The 23,490-nt window shown below is 40.8% G+C and overlaps 1 protein-coding gene and 1 long non-coding RNA gene across 3 annotated transcripts in view; both read right to left on the bottom strand.

Annotated features, from left to right (window-relative positions):
* CCNJL (cyclin J like) overlaps nt 1-23,490 on the bottom strand; it is a 43,575-nt gene continuing 20,085 nt past the window's right edge. For both annotated transcript variants that reach the window (XM_019478570.2, XM_019478571.2), the window contains exons 2-5: nt 22,674-22,884; nt 4,381-4,680; nt 3,447-3,606; nt 1-2,424 (exon numbers count right to left, since the gene is read on the bottom strand). In XM_019478570.2, coding sequence (XP_019334115.1) covers nt 1,983-2,424; nt 3,447-3,606; nt 4,381-4,680; nt 22,674-22,884 — 1,113 coding nt within the window. In that variant the 3' untranslated portion in view covers nt 1-1,982. The remainder of the gene's footprint in view (nt 2,425-3,446; nt 3,607-4,380; nt 4,681-22,673; nt 22,885-23,490) is intronic.
* LOC132252487 (uncharacterized) lies at nt 13,858-22,662 on the bottom strand. Its single transcript, XR_009464396.1, has 2 exons — nt 19,951-22,662; nt 13,858-16,218 (listed from the first exon to the last, which is right to left on the bottom strand). It is a non-coding gene; the product is annotated as an uncharacterized LOC132252487 (long non-coding RNA).

Below are 23,490 nucleotides of genomic sequence, written 5' to 3'. Positions count from 1 at the left end.
TTAACAAGTACAGTTGTAGGCCTTTTTATTGGACAGTGTTCATCAAGAAATTAGCGGAAATGCTCACTAGGAGTGAGTGCAGCCCATCAAAACATGAGGCTACCCATGACCTCCTTTATAGGGGTTAAGAAAACACAGTTGGAATCCACAGTAAGGACTGACAAAGTTTCTGATGTGTTTAAGTGGTTCTTTACAACCTACTGAGCCAATTAATTACAACATACATTAAAATATACTAAAACTCTGCAAATTAGTTTCACATAAATACAAAAAACCCCAGCAGAGTAGGGACAAAAGTGAACTAAATTCTCTAAGTTACTAAACTAATTTCCATAAGGCATCGCCTCTTCATTTAGGATTTGTAATTTTTACAAATAAAACGAAATAAAAAGTTTGACACTTCTCACCTGTTCTGCTGAGGACATCTCTTACAGGGTTACAAAGAGCTGCAGTATGTATTTTGTAGAGACCCTCTTAGTTACACACACTAACAAGGCAGGACATTTGGGAGGGACATTTTTACTTCCACCAGAACACACCCTTTAAAAAACAGTCATCTAAAAACATAACTTAAAAACAGCCCTGACTGACAGGTGACATTTAAAAAGGAAAAAAAAAGAAAAAACCAAACATTTGCCACAGGTCAGTAAAAAACATATTGCACTTTATCTGTATTGCTGCCTGAGAACCTTTTAAAAACAACACTGGCTTCCAACAACTACAGAACAATGTTCACACATCAGACAAGCACCCAATACTCTGGTAGAAATCTTCATGTTTCTTGGAAACATCCACATTACCACAGAAATCCTACACAGATTTTTTCAAAGAAAAGAATATTCCTATTCCAGTTTTAAAAGTATTTTTTTAAAGCAAGCCTTTGGATAAATGGGAGTAGGCATCTTTCTCATTTCAGAGATTACTAGAAACTTCAGCCTACCAGGTATATATATTCCGTCTGGCACCAAAACAGTATATAGACACCACATCTCGGCACAGTCTAGCCATATCATCTTTGAACAGGTGCAATTCACCCTAACTTCTTGTTAGCATTAACCAGTTGCCTTTCTCCTCCCCAATTAGCACAAGATATTCAATCCTGAATTGTACTTTGACCACAAGACAAAGCCAAAAATACTTAACAGTGAAGCCCTTCAAGAATTTTTTTTCCAAGGGGTTTTCTTCAAGTAACATTAAATCCCTGATACAAGCTTGTAAACAATTCTACTAAACAAATTACCACTATACACAATCTTATAGAGCAGCAGCATCTTAAAGTCTCAAAAGTGATCTTAGGATTGAGTTGTTTTTATACCAAGGCAGAGTGAAGTTTTGTTGAGTAGCACCACACCTAAATTCTACAATTTTAAGGCAAAGATGTTTCATAGTCCTCTGGTCTTTTTTTTCAGTTTGAGTTTTGAGCTGTCACTCCAGGTCAAAAAGGGAAACCAATATCCTGCACAGAGATCCTGCAGAATGGAACTGTTCATCTCTGAAGTGTCAAACCTCATGTGAGTGGCAATTATCAGTGGTACAGGCTGCTATTAGAGAGACCATCCACTTGGATAAAAAACAAATTCCAACAAAATCCTCCAGCAATATTGTTATTTGGCCAGGAATCCCTGCAGGCATTCCTGCTTATAACTCCAAATAACAATCTTTAGCATTTGTGATCCACTGGAGCCCATTATATGGAAGACAAAGGTGGTGAGACCCTTATAGGATTTTTACACAGATTCTTTTCAAAGTGACATCTTGCAGTGATTTATGTTATTGCATGCATTTTTCTCAGGCTCCTATTACCAGCCAAAAGCCAACAGCTCAATCCTAGCAAGAAAGGCACCCACATTTTAAGAAGCGCATGTCCTGAGTGAGTCAGGTATAGAGATTCTGTTCCTTCACACTGCAAATTCACATTGAGCTTGTGCACCATCAGAAACTATTCTTTCCGTTTTATTTTTGCAGTCTTCTTTTCTCATGGGTCATCTGTCAAAACACCCTGCTGTGTACGAGTGATGTCCACTGAAATAGCTACTGCCGTAGGCCATGGAGATACAGTGTCTAGGCTCTGTTGCTATAGCCACCTGCATAGCAATTGGTGCTTGCATGGGCAGAGACTGTGTAGATGGCTGCAGGCTGGCCTGAAGAGCTGTGAAAGAATGCAGGGAGCTATTAGCACTCCCTGAAAGCAAGCTGCTGGGCCTGTGAGCTTGTAAGGAGTCACGATAAGCAGAACACAAATCCTGCACAGGAGACTGGAACTGGGAAAGGGCAGTCGAATGCTGGGCAAGTGGGTGGTAGCTAGACTGCTGAAACAGGACCTGAGTCGTGGTTTGGTGGTTTAGACTTCCCATCACATGCTGCTGCTGCAGCGTGACTTGCTTTTTCACATTGCTGGTTTCTTGGACATCATTCTCATAGTAGCTAAAAAAAGAAAAAAAAAATAAGTAAAAGGTTCGTCAAGAAAGTGCAAAGAGAGGATCTATCCTAGAGGGGCTTTCACAAATCGCTCCTTTGCCAACCTGTTTCTGCTTCCAGTATGAACTCGCCTAAACCTGCAGTTGTTCCTGATGAGCTTTTTATGTGGACATGCATACTCCAAAAATCCAGGAACAAACTACATGTAGAGACAGGCCTTTAGTCAGGTGGACAGTTTTGTCATAGTCTACTATGGCCTTGGGGCTGAGCCCTCTGGTAGAATGTCATGAGCAGATTAAATTAAATTATTTTGCTTACTATCCATATTTCTCTCTTCTTAGTGTGACCTGAGGAACAGATCCGTCCATCCCCACTCACTTTGCACCATAAGAATGTTTTAATGATGACATTTGGCTCACACCCGTGCTGTAAATTAAAAAGTGCTCTTCAAAATGAACAATATTAATCCTCTCCAGTTTCTGCTAACAGGACTCCTGAGAATCCACATAAACTCGGTCAGTGTCTTGATGAAATACAACCATGACAGTGGAGGCATGGGGATAATTGTTCTGGAATGTCTCCCTACCATATTGCTGTGGCTGGGGCCCTGTTGGGGTTTTTTTGTTTTGTTTTGTTTGTTTGCTTGAGGGTTTTTTTGTTTGTTTTTTTAGAGCACAACTTCATGTGCCAACTGTAACAATATCCCCCACAAAAAGACAGCTCCTTGCTGAAGCTGTAGGGGAAGTATATTAAAAATTTTATCCTGTAATTTAATTGCCCAGCATGAAAAACTGACCATTTTTCAAGGTGCAATATGTTTGGTTGTTGGGTTTTTTTTTTTTAAACAGTCAGCACTGACTAGCTGGAAAGTTGCCCCCTCCCCAGAAGTGGCTTGAAATGTACAAGTCTCATGTGGATATGGTTATAGCTGAACCAGCTAGAATTTATGAGTCTTATCAGATGTATTACCTAAAAAGGAAAAGTTTATCAAGAGTGTAAGAAGTAGGTAACTTCAGTTCAAGTCTTACATGAGCATCATTTCGATGCACTGGGCAAGATGCTCCCAAGAGTAACTTGTTAACAGCTGGAGCTGTGTAGTCCAGGAAGGTGAAATCTGCATACAGATGCGTGAAGCACACACACAAGCAGCAGCGATCAGAGATGGACGAAAGCTGAGAAAAGTATGATCTAAAGGAAAAAAAAAAAAAAGATAGATTATGCTCTGGCCCATCACCATAAGGAGCCTGTTTATTTGCCTTACACAAGACTAGACCAAATAAGACCAACAAGCTAAATGCAAACTTTGATTTTGATATACCAAGTCTCAGAGTAGCATCCCAAGACCAGAATGAGTCTAAGTCAAGGTGAGCAGTACTAACTCCATGCCAGTTAAGGCCCTGTATCTTTTTTCCAAACCACTATGATTTGTCCTGTTCTATGTAACCCAAGTGCATTATCTAGCTTCCAGCAAACAGCCAAAAATGGTTTCAACTGGGCATCATACAGTGAATATCAACTTCACTCGACTTAAAACAACAGTTTTCCCAAGAATGTAAAAATGACGTTTGTTCGTATCCTGCAGCAGGGAGGGAAATTGCTTTGCAGATATTTTGATGCACCTATTGTGTCATTTTTTTAAATAGCGCTGGACTTGGCCACATGATGGTATTTATAACTACAGCAACAACACCTCCTAGGTCTAACCTAACATATGCCCAGAAAAGAAGCATCTATGCTAGAAAAAAAAAAAAAAAAAAAATCACAACTCGTCCAAATGACAAACTGAGTTAGCAGGAACCCTCCCTTCTTGGCATAGCTGCATCCATAGCCAACTTTAACCATATTGTCAAAACTTTGTAGCACAGACCTGGCCATTAATCTCCTTTTGGATTTTTGCCATGGGCCCAAGACAACCACTGAAAGATATGCATGGCCTGTACTTCAGTTGGGCCAAGAGATTACCTTGCACCGAGAAATCAAGGAAGTAGTAAGCATATTTTTCCATGAAAGCTTTGACTTTGGTCAATGACGTGATGGGCCAGCCATTGTGGAGGTCACTCTCAACCACAGAGGCAAAGAGGTAGTAGTCTATGTAGTGTGCTGGGGTTGGCAGGCACAAGTTCCAGTTGAAGCTTTCCAAAAGCAGCAATTCCATCTTGAGTAGGTCTTTCTTGTTAAGCACCACATTCATGTTGCACAGATAAGCGAGGTTATTAAGATGCTCCAGTTTTGGAACACGATCCTCTTTTTCTTCAAATTTGCCTGGGGGTGGGGGGAAATATATATATATATATATTCAAAATTCAAATTTGAGGAAGTCAAAAAACTGAGTCTAGGTCCACAAAGATCTGAAAGAGCCTAGTGGTGCTTTTGTGTTGATACTGAAAAGGACACAAAAGTCACAGATTTACCTTGCAAAGGAAAAACTTTTCCTGGCTGAACTATGGCAAGTAGGGAAAGGCTAAATAGTAAAAAGAGAGAGACAGAGATATTGACCTGAAAAGGTTTGGGCAAACATTTATTTGGTTTCTCTTTGCAAGACTGAAAAGGCACCTGTTTGCAGCTCTCCTGCTGAACTAGAAAAATCAACAATTATTTATTAAGAGAAAGGAAAGAAAGGCAAGAAATGCTGAATGTTAGACCGGACTTGCTATCGGACTTCAAAAGTTCTTATAGACAACGAAACTCAACAGAACAACAGCAACTCTAATTTGCAAAGTTTCTGTGTTTGATACAGACATTTGAAAAGTGTGCGTGTGCACGCATGCATGGCAATAAAGCAAATATTAACTAGGATTGGCAGACAGTTACATTGAGGAAAGTTGACTATTGGCTAGACACAGGTACTGGAAACCTCAATGATTCTCTCAATTAGGATAATACCATTTCACCACATTCAAATACTGGAACAGATCAGTTAGAGATTTACATAAGTGAAGCCCCTTTAGGATAAATTTACACTTCAGGTAATATTTGCCATGCAAGTATTTCAAAAGAAGCTTCTCTTCTTCATAGCCCTAATTTTTGATGAATGTTCTTTACAATTTGCTTATTTAGATACAGATTTTTAAATGCTGTCTCTCCAAAAAGTGCCAAGCAAAATGAGATGCAAAGTCTTGGCTGGTACATTAGGTACTATTGCAATCCAAGTTATAGCATGTGTCTAAAAGCAACAATAAGTAGAGAATGTCCATTAGCTGGTATAACAGTTTGGAAAAAAAGCAGTCTATTGTTGTTTCAGGACTTCTATTTAAATATTTGACTCTTACACTCTGTCCCATCTCATATTTGTCTCTTACACTTAGTCCGAGACAAATATGTACAAAGTGTCACCTCCCATCCTCTCCACCCACCATATCTATAAACAACATGAGCAGTTTTTGAGCACGGTTTTTAAAAATACTGAGCATCATTTGCCTTTCTCAAAGCTGGTTCAGCTACACTGGTGGTTTTCAAGCTTTGGTCCACAGACCCCTGCAGATGCACAGACTATGTCTAATGGGTCTTCGAAAAATGACTATGATCAAAAGTACGTGAATACCCACACTTAAAGTTTCAAAGGGGTCTTGCCCCTTCATTTGAAATTTCCAAAGGGGTTCACAAATGAAAAGTGGTTAAAAACTACAGCACTACACTACTGAACTGATACCCTGTCTGCAACCAGTAATTTCAATGCAAATACGGCTGGGGGAGGGGTTATAAGTGCTTTAATGCAAAGAGAAAAAGAAACGCAGACTTAGCCACAAAAAGGAAGTGCATTTAAGATGGGAGGCAGGAGAACGAAGCAAGTGTAGCAAGATGTGGGAAAGAAGAAAAGATATATTTTAGTCCCAACATCCTTCTTTCTGATAAATCCCTGTTTTCATTTCTTTGTTATAAACTATTGATACCAAAATGAGAGTACATCAACCTTGTGGTCAAAACAAATGTACTAGCATACAGTTAAGACAAGAGATTTAAAATACAGCCCAACAGGAATTCAAGCATCAATAGAGCTATGTGCAGCAGCAGGGCCCAGGCATTCTGAAACCACTGATGCATTTCCCCAAAGCACACTACAGGCCTATTTTTGAAACTGGGTGGCCTCAACAACTTATCTGAATTTAAGTATCCATCTACTTTTCTTTGATTAAGCATTTCCTTTCTGCTTTAGAACGCAGTAACTCCATTTTTTGCAGCCATCTTGAATTAGGTCTATTGCATCTGCTTAACTCTGATCTAGCTATTGAACATTTGTTCAGGATTTTACAGAAACAGATGCTAGAATTAATTAGCATTTTTATACATAGCAGAGAGCTTGGTTGCACATCCTGGGAGATGCAAGTGCATTCTGTAAGAAAACTATTTCAATATGAAAAGGGTGAATCTGCTCCTGTTTCAAGACTGCAAAGTTTGAAACTGCAGAGGGTTTTGGGAACAGACAAAAAAAATCCAACTTAAGCCCGTTTTTGAATACAGAGCTGTCTGCTGGGCTATGAATTGTCTGACATTTAACTTTTTAGCTGATGGAGGAACAGGTCTGCAAAAGAGAGGCCCATAAAAAAGAAAAAAAGTCACGGAAAGCAATTTTATGGGGAATAAAAGTGTTCTAAATCTTTATATTTACTATTTTAATACAGAGGACATCAAGCCTAAGCTGTCCCTAGGTCAAAATATAATAATTATATTATAATTGAAAGTGTTAATAAACCCACGCTTGGGCACAAGGGAAATAAAGGAAAAACCAAACAAACAGAGCTCTGCCTTATTAAATGGCAAACAAATCATTCATCTCTTGGCACAGGCTTTATTTGTTATTATTACATCAGACCTTTAACCAGCACCTCAAAATTTGATGGGTTTCTTTAAAATAATTTCCTCATTGCTTCAAGGAAAAATAATACCCAACATGTCAACATCTGAGCATTTTACACTACACACAGTCACCAAGATAACTGCATTATTCTCTCAAGTGAAAACTTGTTTTTTTTGTTTGTTTGTTTGTTTTTTTACACAAATTCCAATACTTACTCAAAACATTTTTTCTATGAATGGTATGCTGATGAGGGGAGAGTGCTTACAAATCATTTTATCCAGCATTTCCGCTATTCTCCCTCCACCCCCCTCATCCTTACCAGCAGCGTTAAAGCTCCGTGGATTTCTGACAAGTTAGGTTCCAAAATATTCCTAAATTGCTTTTGCAACACTGGCTAGCTAAAAACAAGGTCAAAATGTTCCATCTACCAAGTTTGACTAAACTGCAAGAAAAAACACGTAACACCATCCATCTGAAGTGAGGACTTGTGCCATGGACATGATCAGCCAGATCCCACTAGAAAACACACACAGGAAGGGGTGGGGGAAGATTATTAGTACCAAAGATTGTGTGCTCCGGATACTTTTCCAAAATCAAAATATATTAAAACAAACAAACAAACAAACAAAAACTTTGTACAACTGCTTTAATCAGAAAAAGCCTAAAGTGCTACCAAGATTTTTAAAGACCACAACACATAAGCCTAGATTTATTTTATATATGCATAGTATGCTGGAGGAGGGAGAAATGCACCTAAAAATATAAAATTGCTTAAGTGACAAAAGTCTTGAAGGAGTCTCACTACTAATAAGCTTTAAATTGCTAATATAGCTGGCACATCAAGTCACTGCCTTTACTTGAGCCAATAAACTCATTTTTGAAAGGAGAATATGTGCTGCTAGTTTAATGACCTCTAGCAAAAGTCTGTCTCATGAACTGCAGTGACTTAGCCGTCCATGAGCAGCAGAGGTCAAATCTTCCAAATTTATAGGTTGGGCTTTGTCTCTCAATGCTTAAAGCCATTTTTCTACAAAATATTTCTCAAAGTATTTTTATTCTTCTGACTCCTCCACAACAGTCCCTTTAACTAAACCTATATATATATTAGTAAAGAGCCCAACAGCCAAGCCAACATACAATATTAAAAAATTGTTACAGAGTGGATCTAAGTTACCATGGAATTATGCACATCTAGGTCAGACTGCAAACTCCATTTTCATTATTAGGCATGCCTTTCTCACATCCTCAAGTTGAGCTAAAAACCAAAAAGGTGGAGACAGGAGAAATTCTTGTGCCAGGCACAGGGCTAACAGAGGTGAGACATTAAACTGGTGGCAATCTATTCAAACGGAGCCCGCATGGACAAAGAAGTGGCTGCCATTCAGGGCAAACCTGGATGGACAGAGGAAGTTTAGGTAGAAGACAAGAGGAGCAAATGTGCTGCCTTTGTAATAAAAAGGGCTGGCTCAACTGTGGAAAGATGAAGGCAGCCTGTACAGGGTCAAGTCCTGCACCAGGTTGGGTATCCGCAAGTGATGCGCGAAGTGGGTCAGGCTTGGGTGGGAATGCCAACTACTTCACATTTTGCAGTTTGGGTGCAGGTCTGGAAAAAAAAAATAAAGTTTGGGTTAGACTTTGGTTGGGTAAGCCTCACCTCCAGCTGCTGACAGACTTGAAAAAAAAAAATGAACTTTACTAGAAGCAGCAGTGCAAACGAGAGCAAACAAAAAAGGAAGAATGGTTGCGAAGGAGATCAAACAATAGATCAGGGTGTAACCCACCCTGACCCATCTTTTGTTTGATCTCCTTCGCAGCCATCTTGAACACTAATGTGCTGCTGCTACTGGTAAAAGCATGTTTATATCCATCCCTCCCCCAAGTCTGTCTGCAGCTGCCCAACACATGCCCAAAAGAGGCAGCATTTTATTTGATCCAGCTTGCTCAATGTCTGTATAGACTGGGCAGTTCAGCAGGGCCTTTTTGGTGCTTTTATCTAACAGCCAATTGAATCGGCTTGAGAAAAAAAAAATGCCAAAAAGCCCCACTGATACACCCGATCTATACAGATGCTGTAGAGCCAGGCTGAACTAATGTGCTGCTGCTTCCAGGAAAGCACGGGGTTTTTTTCCACATCTGTCAGCAGCACAGGGCAGATTGTGGGTTTGCCTAAAGCAGGTTGGGTCAGTCAGTAAGAATTGCTAGTGGTGTGGGTTGCAGGCTTGGGTCCAGTTGTATAATATCAGGTGTGGGTCGGAAGCAGGCCTTTAAATCAGACCTGCGCAGGTCTCTGGTACAGGAAGAGAAGGGAAGAGGTCATGATTCAGAGAAGCCAGGTGTAGGGGAAGGATCCTAAATTGTTAAGAGTACTCTGAATGAATTCTTAAGAATGCACAAGGGCAACAAAGGCACTGAGGCAGGGAAACAAAGGTAGCTATGTAGTTTGCCCCCCACCTTCTCCGAGGATTTTAGAAACTGTTACAGAAAGAGAGTATGCTGTAAACTTCACTTCTCACATGATGTCTGATGTAGGTGATCTGTAGGCCAAGAGTGCCCAGAAACCTTAGGTGCACCCTCACCCCCAGCAAGAGAGGGGTGCAGGGATTCTCCCACACGTATGCATGAAGTAAAGCTTCAAAGCCAGAACTAGAACCAAATAATGTTAGATCCCACATATTTGTACTGTGTTTGTTTAAAGTAACCCTGATAGCTTATATTATACCAAACTTCCCTATAACATCTTATGGGCTGACTTTCCTGACAAAGATGGAAAGTGGTTGTGCAAAAGGTAGAAAGTTGGAGAGAAAGAGTGAGCACAAGAGCAGTTTGCAGAAACACAGCAGCTAAAGATCTAATATTTAGAAAGGAAGCTCCTTTGGGCAGGTCATTTGAAAGCTGAATGCACATGCCACAAAACGACGACACATTTAGAAGCCTTAAGGCAGCTCCAACTTTGCTTCAAGTTTCTCAGAATTTTGCTTTGTTCCTTCCGCCGTGGTGGGCCTCATTAAGCTCAGGTCACTGAAAGGTTAGAAGCAGTATACTGTAACCAAGTGATTAACATAAATAATTCTCATGTGATTAGAAGAGAGTATACATTTTCAGAGCAAATACACCGTACTAGCAGTCACAACTTTTTTTGCTACATTTACCAGCACACTGGACTGTGACTGTCCCTTGAATTACTCCCTTATTTCTCAGAAGCGGTTAAAAAAGTAGTGAGAGACCATCTAATTCCCCTTTCCTAAAAGGGGTAGTTTATAATGAATTTGATTTTTAGTATAAAAATCTACAACTGCAAATTGATTTGTAACTAACAAGATAATGGTATTTTGAGGTAAAAGTTAATAATGCAGTAATTAAATGATCTTAGCACAATGACATTACAGCTGAGGCAGCAATTACTATGGAAAGTAGGGAGAGAGGGGTCTGCCTGGAGTTCTCCACATGGACCAAACTTATTTCTTTCTCGAGACAATTTGTTTGCTAGATTCAAACAAGCTGCTTGGCTATGTATTTGCACTATATGACTTACGGGGAACTATACATCCCTCTGTTTTCAGTAGCAATCAGGGCTTTCATCCACTGCACTAGTAAGATTGTAAAAAGGATCAGGCACAAAGGGTCTTGGAGATCAGACCAATATGCCACACCATTTCAAAGAACATTATTGTCAAGTCAAGTCTCTAAAAACACACTGTTGTATGAGCTTAGAAAACAGCAAGTTCACCTTGTCTAATGACAGTATTTCCCTCTATCAAAGATGAACGCTTGCTTACGAGTGGGTTAAAAAGTTGACAATTTTTCCTCTTTTTCAAAAAAAGTGTAGTTTTTTAATCAAATATTTTACATTATCTGAGCCTTTTCAGATATTGCCAGAAAGTTCTAGTTATAAACAAAGAGCATGTAAAATACTGTTAGAAGCCCCTGAGAAATGCCTAGAAAGCAACAGTGCCAAAGAGCATGAGGTTATTTACTAAAAAGAAAATTCAACCATCAAATTCTGATCGTAAAATAAGAAGAGAATGTGGAGTTGAGGAACAAAAGAAAGCCCTTTTAAGATTCAGGAGAGCAATTAAGCCACAGAGTTTATGCACTAGCCTCTAGCTGTCAGAAAAATCAAGTCTGAACACGTTTTCAAAACTCAAGGGGAAGTGATCCCTCTGTGGCCTTTATGCCTCTCCCAGAACTATCCTAGAACTTGTCACAAAGATTTCAAGAGACAGAAATACACTGGCAGATGGGTGTACTAGGGCTGTGCAAAGCTTTGGTTGCTGATTTGATTGGGCCTGATTTGGTGGCCGAATCGAATCAGGAGACCCTTTAATCTCTTCGAATCAGAAAGATTCAGCCATTCAGACATAGACACAACTTTAAATGTTTTTCACCAGGCGGCTTGTCAATGCCGCAATGGGGGGGTAAATGGAGTGTCCCACAGGCACATGCCAGCGTGCTTCAGCAGCAGACCCAGAAGTGGACTAGAAGCACTTCTTGTCCACTTCTGGGCTGCCGGGGAGCCTCCCCGCACCCTCCTGGCTTGGTAACTGGTGCCTCCTGGGTCTTGGGGGGACCCCGGGGTCCCCCCACAGCCGACTGCCAAGCCAGGGAGGTGTGGGGGGGGGGGAAACAAAACACACCAGCGTGCTCAGCAGCAGACCTGCAAGTGGACCAGAAGCAGATTGCTGAAGAAGCAGAAGCTTCCAGAATAGCCTAGGGTTTATGAATTTTGTATTTCAGCAACAATCTATGTTAGATTTACAACCAGTAACACCTTCCAATACAAATATCCACAAGGCAAGAAGAGGAAATGCTTCTACTAAGCTACACTCTAAATTTGCAATGTTATGCTACGGGCAGGGAAAGGTGCAAGGAGCTGCACATGCAAGTCTTAGAAAAGCTTAAAGCCATGCATGCAAGAGCTATTTATGCGCATCAAGTTTCAAGATTCCCAGCTACTGTTAAAATCTAAAGGGGAAAACAGAACAAAGCACACAAATATTTACTGCCACCCCAAAGCAGTTGTTTTCAAGTGGCAAACATATTACACCTTAATAATACAGAGTTTAGCCCTCACACGGCAAATGTTTACACACAGTTGTGTTCCATTTAATTCAGCGGAGCTATTCAAGTGAGTAAGATTACGTACCCACTACATTTTTGCTACATCTTTTGTCCATAGCAGTTTTGCATAATTAAAAAACAGAACATTTAATTGGTGGGCACATTTAAAAAAACCCCCAATATTTATCTTTTTAGTTCTTTCATTTTAATCTTAATAGCTCAAATTTTCAAGTTACTTATATAAAGCATTGCTGTTCTGATCAAAAGCAAGGGTTATTCCAGTGTAAAAAACTTGATTTTTTTTTTAATTAAAGATTTTTGAGCTCCATGAAGAAAAAACCATGACCAGTGTTGCCAAGAGGAACAGATATAAGTTGAAGAAAGGACATTTCATCAGTTCATCTGTCCAGTGAGGATTAAAGCTGCCTCCCCATGCTGGCTTTTAAGTAGGGGGCAGAGAATAAAATGGGAAGGCATCACAACTGTCAAAAGGTACCCTAAAGCAGTGACTCATCCATTGTAAGCAGCAACAGTTGCTGTGCAATACTATAGTGTGCAGTTAAAAGTGTTTACTATCGGAGCTGGGGGGAGACAGGTCTTCTGGGGTTTTGCACATGGACAGAACAAAAGGAGGACACACAGGCAATTAGTTTTATTAGAGTTTCAGAGTCCTACAGAGGAGTGAGGAGGATAAAAAAAAAGACCTAGTGATGGTCAGTTTAAAGATTCGTAAGTACTTTCCATTCCATAAACACCCAATTCAATCCAGGCAAGTGAGAGATACACAGATGTCAGCACGTCTCACCCAGCACGCAAGAAAGACCCATTCAGTCCTACAAAGTGCTATGTAGCAGAAGGCTGCAGGACTAAGTTTTTCTTTACTCCTACTCTGACCCGCTAGGTGAGAACACAGCTGACTGAACGAGAGCAGTCTACTATTAACCCTCTCTGGACACATGAACTAATGAAATGTTTTCTCTCTGCCTTAAATCTACTCTGCCAGGCAACACTGCTGAGGTTCTCTCTTCACACTGAAAATCTTCTCTTTGTGAAAAATGTTTTTAGTTGTTTTTGTTTTTTTTACTGGGAACTGGTCACTTGCCTAGCTCATCTTACAGACAAGATTAAACATGACCAGCTAATAAGACTCATGCTTATAAAACAGCTAGCTTACTCTATTCTTCCCTCCCCTTAGTCTGCTGTCCATTGCATCTTGCCATAACCCTGACTGAGCTATTTTCAAGGGCAATTAAGCTGTACAGCACCTTGCAGTGACACCCTTCTCTAACATATCCATGTGGGCTAGTGCAGTACAATAAGACAATAGGACATTACATTTCACTCCCTTTATAGTACTGAGGCAATGCCAAGTTTCAAGATATGGACTGACCTAAGAAAAGATGAAGAAAAGTGGTTTATTTTTGCTGTGAAAGGCACATAGATTCTTGTTACTTGTGCTTCATCAAGAATTTCTTGATTCCCCACCATTTTTAGGTGAACCTACTTAATGTCAGTAATTTGAAGTCTTTCCAACTCACGATTTTTGCTATATTTTTTACGTGCACAACACATACACACACAAGACCTTTTTAAAAATGTGTTTATAATATCATATTTAAACTGCAGAATTTCAATTTTATTTTTTAAAAGAATGTCCAGTCTAGAGGTTGGCAACATTTTTGGGCAGAGCACATCGACTGGTAAGATGCTGGCGTTTCAGTGAGGGGGTCAATCCTTGTTGTGGCAGTGCAGCCTCAGCCCCTCCCTCTTCCCCCCCACCAATCTGCCCCGAGGCCTGCATGCCACACTATGCCCCGGGGATGGTTTAGTCCTTTCACCTGTGGAGGAATAAAGATCAAAAAAGTGTGATCCTCAGGTTTAAACATATGCAAAGCATGTGAAAGATGTCAAGGTGATTTTCTAAAACCCTTTTTTTTTTTAATCCAGTCTCAAGATGTTCCTATTCCCCGACTCATGAGTTCTGAATGTTTGAAGGTGGCAATGCTGCAATTGTCTTTTCAGAAAAAAAAAAAACTTCAAACTCAATGCATGTGCAAGTCAGAGCCAGTGAGAATCTTCTTGCCCTGGAAAACAGATGTCCTTCCTCTTGGCAACATCCATAATCCAATTTTCATCCTTCAAATACCTAGAGTGGTAGGAGGCACCTAAGCTACTATTTGGTGTGTAGCCTTTACCCTCAATTCAGTAATCAGCTCTCTGCTCTTGGGGACAGTTAGGAACACAGCACAGGTTTTCAGGCTTAAACGTGCATTTCCAAATGCAGGCCAGGCAGGCTCAGGTTTCCCATTTATTTTCTTGAAGCATTATCCCATTTAGTGACCTCCCCAGAAGAGTCCTTTGTAACAGTTATAAAGTATTCAAAAAATAAAAATCCTAGATCCTCCAGGACTTTCCTATCAGGGTTTCAGTTCCATCATTACGGATGAATCAATAACAAAGTGTATCTGAACGCGTGAGCCTCTATACCTTCAGCTAAAATCCCAGTTCTGCTGCCGTGGAGTCTACAGCGATCTCAAACCTCTTTAGTGTCCAACCATTGAAGTGGGACAAGCCCACACTGGATTAGCATAATGTTAAACTGCTATCTCACTGCCAAACCTATTACAAAATGTTAATTCTTCAAAGACGCCCCAGGCCTGACAGTGAAAGCTCGCTACTCTGACAGTCTGAAGGGATTAATCTAATTTTTTATTTTTGTTCAGATATAACTACTGTCAGAGGAACCCCAGAGTTGGAGGTCTCTGGCATCTTGACCACTGTTCCCCTTCAGTCTTGGCTCTTTGGTATCTTGTTATAGATAATCCTGAATAAGTTGCATTGACCTCTGCAGCAAGGTATATAACAGTCACAAGAAACAGAACTCCATTTAGAATAAGGGTATTTGTGGGCAATACTCTATATTGGACCAACTTGCTACTTGCATTTTTCCTAGACCATCACAGCTATATCACTCCAATGTCACCAGAACTTCGTTTAAGTATTCTCAGCTAGTTTTAAAATAGACAAAACAGCAAGAGAGCAAGGAAGAGAGAAAATGACCCTGTTCTCTGAAGTCAGGGGTCCTGATAAGACTCAGGGGTACCAATACAGTCTTCCATGCCTATCAACTGAAAAAAAACCAAAAAACACATGCATGAAACTTTTAAAACAGACTGCAAGAACATTTATACCCTCCACAGATTAGCAGCTATTAGGTGGTAACAGTTACCAAAGCTGAACAAAAATTAATTTTTGCAAGAAAAATTTCCTCCATTATTTGTTTTCAGCCATAAAAATCACATACTTGAACATTTCTTACATTGAGCCAATTAAGGAGCAGGCAATGATATGCTAGCACATACATCATAAATTGTGTATTTCTCAAACAAAAAAAAACAAAACAAAAAACACAACAAGACACAGAAACAGCAGTGGCAACAGCAACAGATCTGCCAAGCAGTCATTCCCTGAAGTTTACAGATTTGACTCAGTTCAAATGTCCTTGTAGGAATGCACCTTTATTTATTTATTTATTTTATAACCAGGGCTTTTACTTCAGGTTAGCCACATGCAGATTTCTAATGTGGAAGTCACACTAACAAATGTTTCAATGACTAGAATAGGGTGAAAAGTGTGGTCAAGTCCAGTATGACAATAGATGATTTAAACAAGCCTGGAATTTGTCATGTTGCTCCTAATCAAGCAGTGGCAAACATTTTTAGAAATATGGAAGACTATATTTTAACATTCTGATCGCAAAGGGTGATCTTTTGACTAGCTCTGATGAAAAAATGGAGAAGTTTACACAAAATCTGTGCAGTCAGTCACTTCCAAGAATTTGCAGTTCTTCAAATTCTGCAAGTCTTTGCTGTATTTCCTTAGACCCAAATGAAGAATTCCTGAAATTGCTGCAAACTCCTGCACTTTCTCTTGATATATCTCTGCGGCTGGAGAGAGTGGATTTAAAATGGCAAGTTTAAGAAAATATAAAAGACTCTTCATCCCCTACTTTCCAAGGGCTGGTTGGGTGGGCAGGGGTACAAAAACAAAACCCAGAACATCTTCCAAAACAGGAAAGATTAAAGTGTTTTTTGGTTGGTTGGTTGGGTTTTTTTGTGCAGGATTTGAAGTCCTAAAGTTTCCCATAAAGCAGCTACAAGTTTTTAAATCATGTGAGAAATCTGTTGTTACGAACTTTAAAATGCTAGGACACACGCTTTGGATATTTTGACTGATACCGCACACAAGATCAAGCCAAACCAGAGCATTCAACCTGTGGTGAAAGAAGACAGAAGCTGTTAAAAGGGCTAAAGAGGAAAAAACAAGACATGACCAAGAGTGTGACAGAACACTGAAGAGAAAAGAAAAGGTCTGAGACAGAGAGGAAAAAAAGGGAGTAGGTAAAAATACAGAAGTGGGGGAAGACAGGCTGGCTAAGTTAATAACAAAGTGCATTCCTCTCACGTTCATAAACCATTAGGAACATTACAGGACATGGCAGCCGTGAAAGCCAGCCCCAGTGCTGATGCCTAGCTAAGCAAGGATAAATTCGAAACAACTCAGGTGTTCCTCCATTTTTCACTGAATGAGCAAGAAAAACTGGGCCACAAAGCAGCCTCTCTTGAACACTTAAAACCTTGAAATTCTAAAGATGAGCTCAGTAAAATAAGGACAAGTCAAGCTGTAGTCACTGCTTTCAAGGCTTTGCTGCATTTTGTTAGCTTTTTTCTAGCTAGCGGGTAAGCTAAATCTTCATGAGAATATAGTACTTTGAGAGAAAGTGGGGGCTGAGAGAAAAGCAGGCATCAGGTATGGCAGACACTGAAGAAACGGCACATGCTGAATACTTTATCCACATCCATAAAGGTAGAGAATCTGCTGGTTTGAACTTGACCAGGCAGGATGAATCCAGAAATCTGGATTCTCCTCCTGTACGCCACTGCCACTCCCACACTTCAAGAAACAGATTTCTTGGACACACTGCAAGGCCTAATAAAAGTCTCTTATCCAGCAGCCAGACAAAAGCAGAGACAAAAGGTATTCAATCTGTTTAGCAGTAAAACTAGTATGTCATAATAATCTCTTTATTATCCTCAGCAAGATTTTAACCAGACCACACCTCCTTCCTCCTGCACAGCAGAGACCCATAGCACCATAGGAGACGGATCAGAGCCCTAGCTGGATCTGGACCCTGGACCAACAGGGACACACTCCCCTCCCCTCGCACCATCCCCAAAGAGGTTGAGCACCACTGCCATAAGGTGAAAACAGTGTACCTGTGAAGTATTTGAAGGTAAAAAAAACAAAACCAAACCAACAAAACACCACAGAAACAGACTTTGGAATTATAGGGGTCTGACTGTCCTGGGTTTTGAGTCAAAACAGGGGAAGTTGATACAGACTAGGAAGGGGGGACAGGGGAGGGATGGGACAACTGTCTGTTCCCTGCCAAGACCTTTTCAGTGTCATGGTTTTCTTGTCTTAATTACAGGAACTTATCTTATTAGAGGCCAAACAGATTTCCTGCCTATGTTGTCAAGAGCAGTTTAGCCAACTGGACTAGAATTAGAGCTTGTGGAAGTTCAAAAAGATCATAAATCAGGTGGTCCTGAACAGCAAGCCTCGTTGCCTTAGAGTGCTGCTTGCAGGTATACTGTTTCTAAGCCCCTCTGCTAGATGGCAGCTTTCCCCTGCCACTCACTTTTCCTCCCAGGCAACAACGGAGACCACAAAGGCCTCCTCCCTCAGATAACTAGGACTTGCACTGGCTTTAGTTTTTGGACTGTGGCCATTAAAGTAAGTAGCTTGGCTGCATCTGTCAAAAGGTACTTGAGCATTCATTCTGGTTGGCTGCTGCACTGTCACTAATGAATATTTGCCAACTGTATTTCAGGAGAGCAGCATGAAGTGGAACCCAAGAGATGAACCAAGGTCTGGCAGCAGCTGTACACACTTAGCGGGGGAACAGGATGAGGAGAGATTGCTCACAGCTGAAGTAATGCTAACATCTCCCCTCATTCCAGTTGCTGCTGCTAACTAAAGGTACCCATACACGAGCACACAGGCTGCTCTGATGCACTGCAATTACAGCATGATGAAAACAGACTTGATTAATCCAGTCTGGTGGAGTGTGGTAATTACTGCACTCCAGCGAGCATCTGTATCTCATATATTCACAACCCTGTGCTTTAAAATGGCAGTGGGGGTGCTTGAATAAAGCCAGTCAAATGAGCTTTAGTTCAAGTTCCCCTGCCACCATTTTGAAGCATGGGGATGTTAATACACAAGATGCTGCCATGCTTTAATTATGGTGGCTCTCAGAGCTGCTCTAATTAGTGTCACCTTCTCCCCCCTGCCCTCCAGGAGCACATGTAGAAGTGCCCTAAGCTCCTAGGAACTACAGGTGAAAGAATTAAAAAGTTGTGTGAAAACCTCCTGAGAAGTAACTGAATATCTGGGATGTTGTGCATCACTAAGCCAACAATAGATTGCTAGGGCACTCTGGCTAAACAAAACTGAAATGCAAAACAAAGTTACTAAATTGTAGTAAAAACAGAATCCTCACAGAAAAGGAACAGCAATAAACTAACAATTGCCCAAATGTTCAAGGAAGAATTGTCTCCTGTAACAGGTACTTCAACACCAGCTGTGAGTAAGAATGGTTCTCCAGGGAAGAAAGGAGCAGGTTCCAATGGTTATTATGATTTTATACTGTTAAGAGCATATTTCTTTTTAACAACTCTCCATACACAAAATAGGTTCTCTTTTTACCATAGTAGTGTAATTAAGTTATATGACTCAACTTTCCATTAAGGCAGTCCTGTGCTTTTCCAAAATAAATTTTCACATTGGACTTGCACTAAATTTAAACTAGGACAACTTAAAAAAACAAAACAAAATGCATCCCTGTAACAGGGGGCCTTCCTGCCCAACTGTTTCTGGGCTAACCACCTGCCCCTCTCTTTTTCCTACCATGCCTTGATGATACATAACTATGGTTTTAATTAGGTGGGAGGCTGTCCATTTTCTGCCCTGATGCCAGGGGGAGTCATCTGCCGCTCTGAAACATCCCCTACACTACAGCCCATGCCTTGCAGATGGTATCGAAGTTCTTGATGTCTCTGGCCCCACACTGGGTCCCCATAACCCTCCAGTCTGGACCCCAACTAGATCTCTCTTAGCAGGTGGCCTCATTCTCAACTCTGCCCTCATTCTGAGGTGCCTAGCTCCCTGCACTCTTCCCCCTCTCAGGTGTGCCCCTGCCCCCGGGACCTTCAGCCACACATGCCCTAGTCTCACCTCCAAGACCAGTCAGAACCCCAGGCCCTCAGCTCTGGGCATCCCTCACAGTAGGCTCCTGGCCCTTTTGACCCTTCTGGTTCTGGCCTCAGCATTGACTAGTCAAGGGTGCCTCAAATCAGGCTTCTGAGCAACTAGCCCACGCTAACATAGGTCTGCCTTCTCAGGCCCTGCTACAGGATTACCCACCTGGCTGTGGGAGCTGGGATTAAAGGCACCCCAACCCGCCTTTTACCAGGGTGGTAATTGGCCTGGCATTGCCTGGGGCCTCCCACACCACTAGGAGTCCCATGAGGCCACCCATCCCCAGCAGGGCACAGTTTTAGGTCACGCCCAGGAACAAGAGCCTCCTAGCCACCCCCATAAGCTTTTGCCCTTACCTTCTAGGTCTTTCTGGAGCAGCAGAACTCAGCAGGGAGATGTTTCTTCCCTGCTGGCCACAAATTGCTCCCCTTCAACTCAGAGAGCTGGGCATTAAATGGCCACCCTCATCAGACACCTGCCTTCTCCCTGGCCTAGCTCTTAAAGTGGCAGGCACCAAGACAATTAGAATAATTAAGTCTGCCTATGGATTAGGCTCTTTGTTACTGGAGGGCAACTTATTGCACTTTCTTCAAAACAGGCTCTTTTTAATATAGCCAAGACAAAGCTGATGATGTATGTATATATTACTCTGTTCCCAAAAGAAAAACCACAGCAGTGCTGTCTGACTGAACACCCAGACAGCAGAGGCACTTGGCTTTTTGCTCTAGGCTGTCTCAGTAAGCTAAGGACTGTGGAGGTATGCCCCTGCCTGCATTAAGGTATTTGCTATTACTGAAAGCCTTTTTCTCAGCAAGCTCCCCATGAACGGAATTGTATTGAAACAGTCAAAAAAAATTGTATGAAGATTACTGTGGAGAGTTTGTCCTGTTTATACTAGCACTTGACATTGAAACCAAACATCTCAGAGCAAAGTAACAGTTCATGTTACTATAGAATTACAACTTTCATTACTCCCTTAAAAGTTGCTACATGGCTTGAATTTCCAGATGCTGTCTCTACCTTTCCCATTCTGCACATAATTCAAACAAATATTTTTACTGACTACAGAACATTAAATTAGTCAAGGGACACCTCATTCCTCTTGCTTGTAGTGAATCCAAGTTCCAGTATAGCTTGACTGGCCAGCACAGATGGGCCCACATTGTTTTCACACTGAAAGCCTTCTATTCCTTAATCTTTTTGTATACATTCAAATAGTCTGTACCCTTTCCTGCATGGGAACTGCATCTACATTGGATGACAGGAATGGGTCAAACTCCTCCAACTGCACTGTTTTCAATCAAATAGCAGTGCAATTCATGTTTAGAAAAAGCCTTTACCCACATAGCTCAGACTCATTTTAACGAGGTGTTACTTGTAACTCACAATGCTCAGAAGTTGCAAAACATTTCCCTCTAGTGTTGTCATAAATACAGTATGAAGGCTTCCTTTTGCCTCACTGTGGCTTTTTTTTTTTTTTTTTTTTAAATCCAAGTATGAGAAATGGGGAGCCCAGTGCTCCATGATTGTCTCTGATGATTCCTGGTTGGGACTTAACAAAACGTAAACTGTTAGTTTTGACTGGGAGGAGCAAAGATGGAAAGAGGAGAGGATGGTAGTGTACATAAGTGGTAAAATACATGAAGTGTCTTCCCTTAAACCTTTGCTGTTGGGCATCATGCAATAGCTTCCAGCCTTACACCATAAAAAAAAAAAAATGAAAAGCTGAAATCTGAAAGTTCTCAGCCTTCTGTCATCCATTATAAGAAAAACAACAATTATATTGTTCTTTCTTTGCAAGTAATTTCAAAGGACTTTGAACTAGCAGAACTTCAGCAGTTGCAAGCTGCTCTTGCACCATTATGCGGTTACGCAAGCAGATCATAAAAAACAACCCTCCCCCCCCACACACAGTTACAGAGATCAGTCCTGAACTTGCAGGAAGAGTCAAGTGTATTTGACTCTGGTTCTTTGGCTCAGTCCAACTTGCTTGAAACAAACCAAACTAATAAACCAATACAACAGTTTGGTTTCTCCCTTGTTCTAATTTAAAGAAAAAAAAAAAACAAAAAAAACCTGCCCTGCAATATTAGCCAGCAAGAGTCATCTCATCATCTACCAAGGTGTTTTTGAAATATGGTAAACATTTCCTGGTGTGCACTAGGAAAAGAGTAGTGTTTATGATTAAATTGAGGGGAGAGGCTTGATGTGTATTCATTTGTTTTACCATTACCCTTGGGGTAGTACATAGAGACATATGGCTTAAAGGTAAGCTTTTAGCCAAGTGAAGGCAAACTGTTTCAAAAGAAGAATATGTAACATGTTCTCTTTACCAACCACTGTTAAGCTGAATGCAGCACCAAACAAATCAGAATCTTGCAATGGAGTTTAGGATTGTGGTTCTCAACCCTTCTTACAAGATCAAGGCACTGCTCAGAAAATGCCTGTAATTGTTTCTTAACTATACAAAACTAGAGCAATTTTTCTGACCACAGCAGGTCAGAATGCTTTTGACAAATTTAATTTTTCATTTAAAATCTGGGTTTATCAAATATAGGTGTTGGTACATCTAATATTGCCTGGTACCCTGCATCACCCTTAAAAGAATCTGGTATCCTGGTTGAGAAGCACTGGTGTAAGGTTTGGAGTAGACCAACCTTAAAACACTTCCTTTCCAGGGCCAAATCCCATTTTAAGAACATTTCTTTAAAAATCCTCCCCCCCCCCCAAAAAAACCTTCCTTGGAAGTGCAAGAATTCAAGAATCCAGCCCCTTGTTTAGTCTTGTTACTAAATGAAAAGGTATTTCTCAAAGCCCTAACTGTGGTTCAAAGGCACATCAACAAACACTTACTACTTTTACAAAAGGGTTTTGGCAACATATTTAGAGGCCTAATCTACAAAGGTACTCACTAGCCCAGGAAAACATCCCATAACTTCAGGATGAAAGCAAGGACTTCCAAGAGGTTAGATTTTGTGTTAAAACTACTCCCAATCATATGGAGACCAGCAGCAAAAACAAAACAACCATTAGTTTGATCGGAAAACACAAATGAATTAACAGACAACAGCTAACTTACTTGCTAGGAGGAGGCAGGCAATTGAAATGACATACAATTGCTTGACAGTAATATCGTAGTGATCCATAAAAAGGTCCAGTAAGTAGACAGCAAGGTGCCGTGCTGTAGGGCAGAGATTACAGCGGTTGCTGAGGACAGTCAGGAGGTCAATAAAGTAGCGGCGCATCCCAATTTGTGGTGAATGGGCCTTGTACACAGGCAGTTTCAGTTCCTATGGGAACACAATAGGAGGGGAAAGAGGCATTGAAACAAACACTAATTTTAATGTCTGGATTGTCCAAACCAATACTCACCACCTGCTATGGCAAGTGCTTAGCAACACCAGCAATAAGATTTATGCAAAAATTAGAGCTGGGCTAGTGCCCAACCTCTTTGGAGGGGGAGGAAGGTGGCATTAATTTCTAGCGCATTAGTCATTAATTCATTCATTTTCCTTGTTGGTTAGACGCTGTAAGTAAACTCTAGTTTAACCCAGCAGTAACAAACCAGTGCTTTCTGTAAGAGGAATTCCAAAACCGCTTGAACTTAGAGAAAAGTAAAATTACACAAGGACTAGTTTTAAAAGAACACTGAGTCTGGTTTTATACTCACTAAGGGAGGCTAAGGTATGCTTCCACAATATTCTGCCCCGCCCCCAACACATGCACACTTTTGCATATACTTTATATATAAATCGCCTTAAGTTAGCTAGGTCCTTTGCAGAACAAGACAAAGGTCAAAGATTTAGTTTTAAAACTAAATCGCCCTTCCATGATATTTGACAACTAAATACTGCAGGGATGTGGTAACATATGAAGGGGAATACTAGGTAGAAACT

This window comes from Alligator mississippiensis, chromosome 9 (genome assembly GCF_030867095.1).
Source record: "Alligator mississippiensis isolate rAllMis1 chromosome 9, rAllMis1, whole genome shotgun sequence".
Taxonomy (NCBI): domain Eukaryota; kingdom Metazoa; phylum Chordata; order Crocodylia; family Alligatoridae; genus Alligator; species Alligator mississippiensis.
The sequence above is the reverse complement of the archived record's forward strand: the minus strand, read 5'-3'. Positions and strand labels throughout refer to the sequence as shown.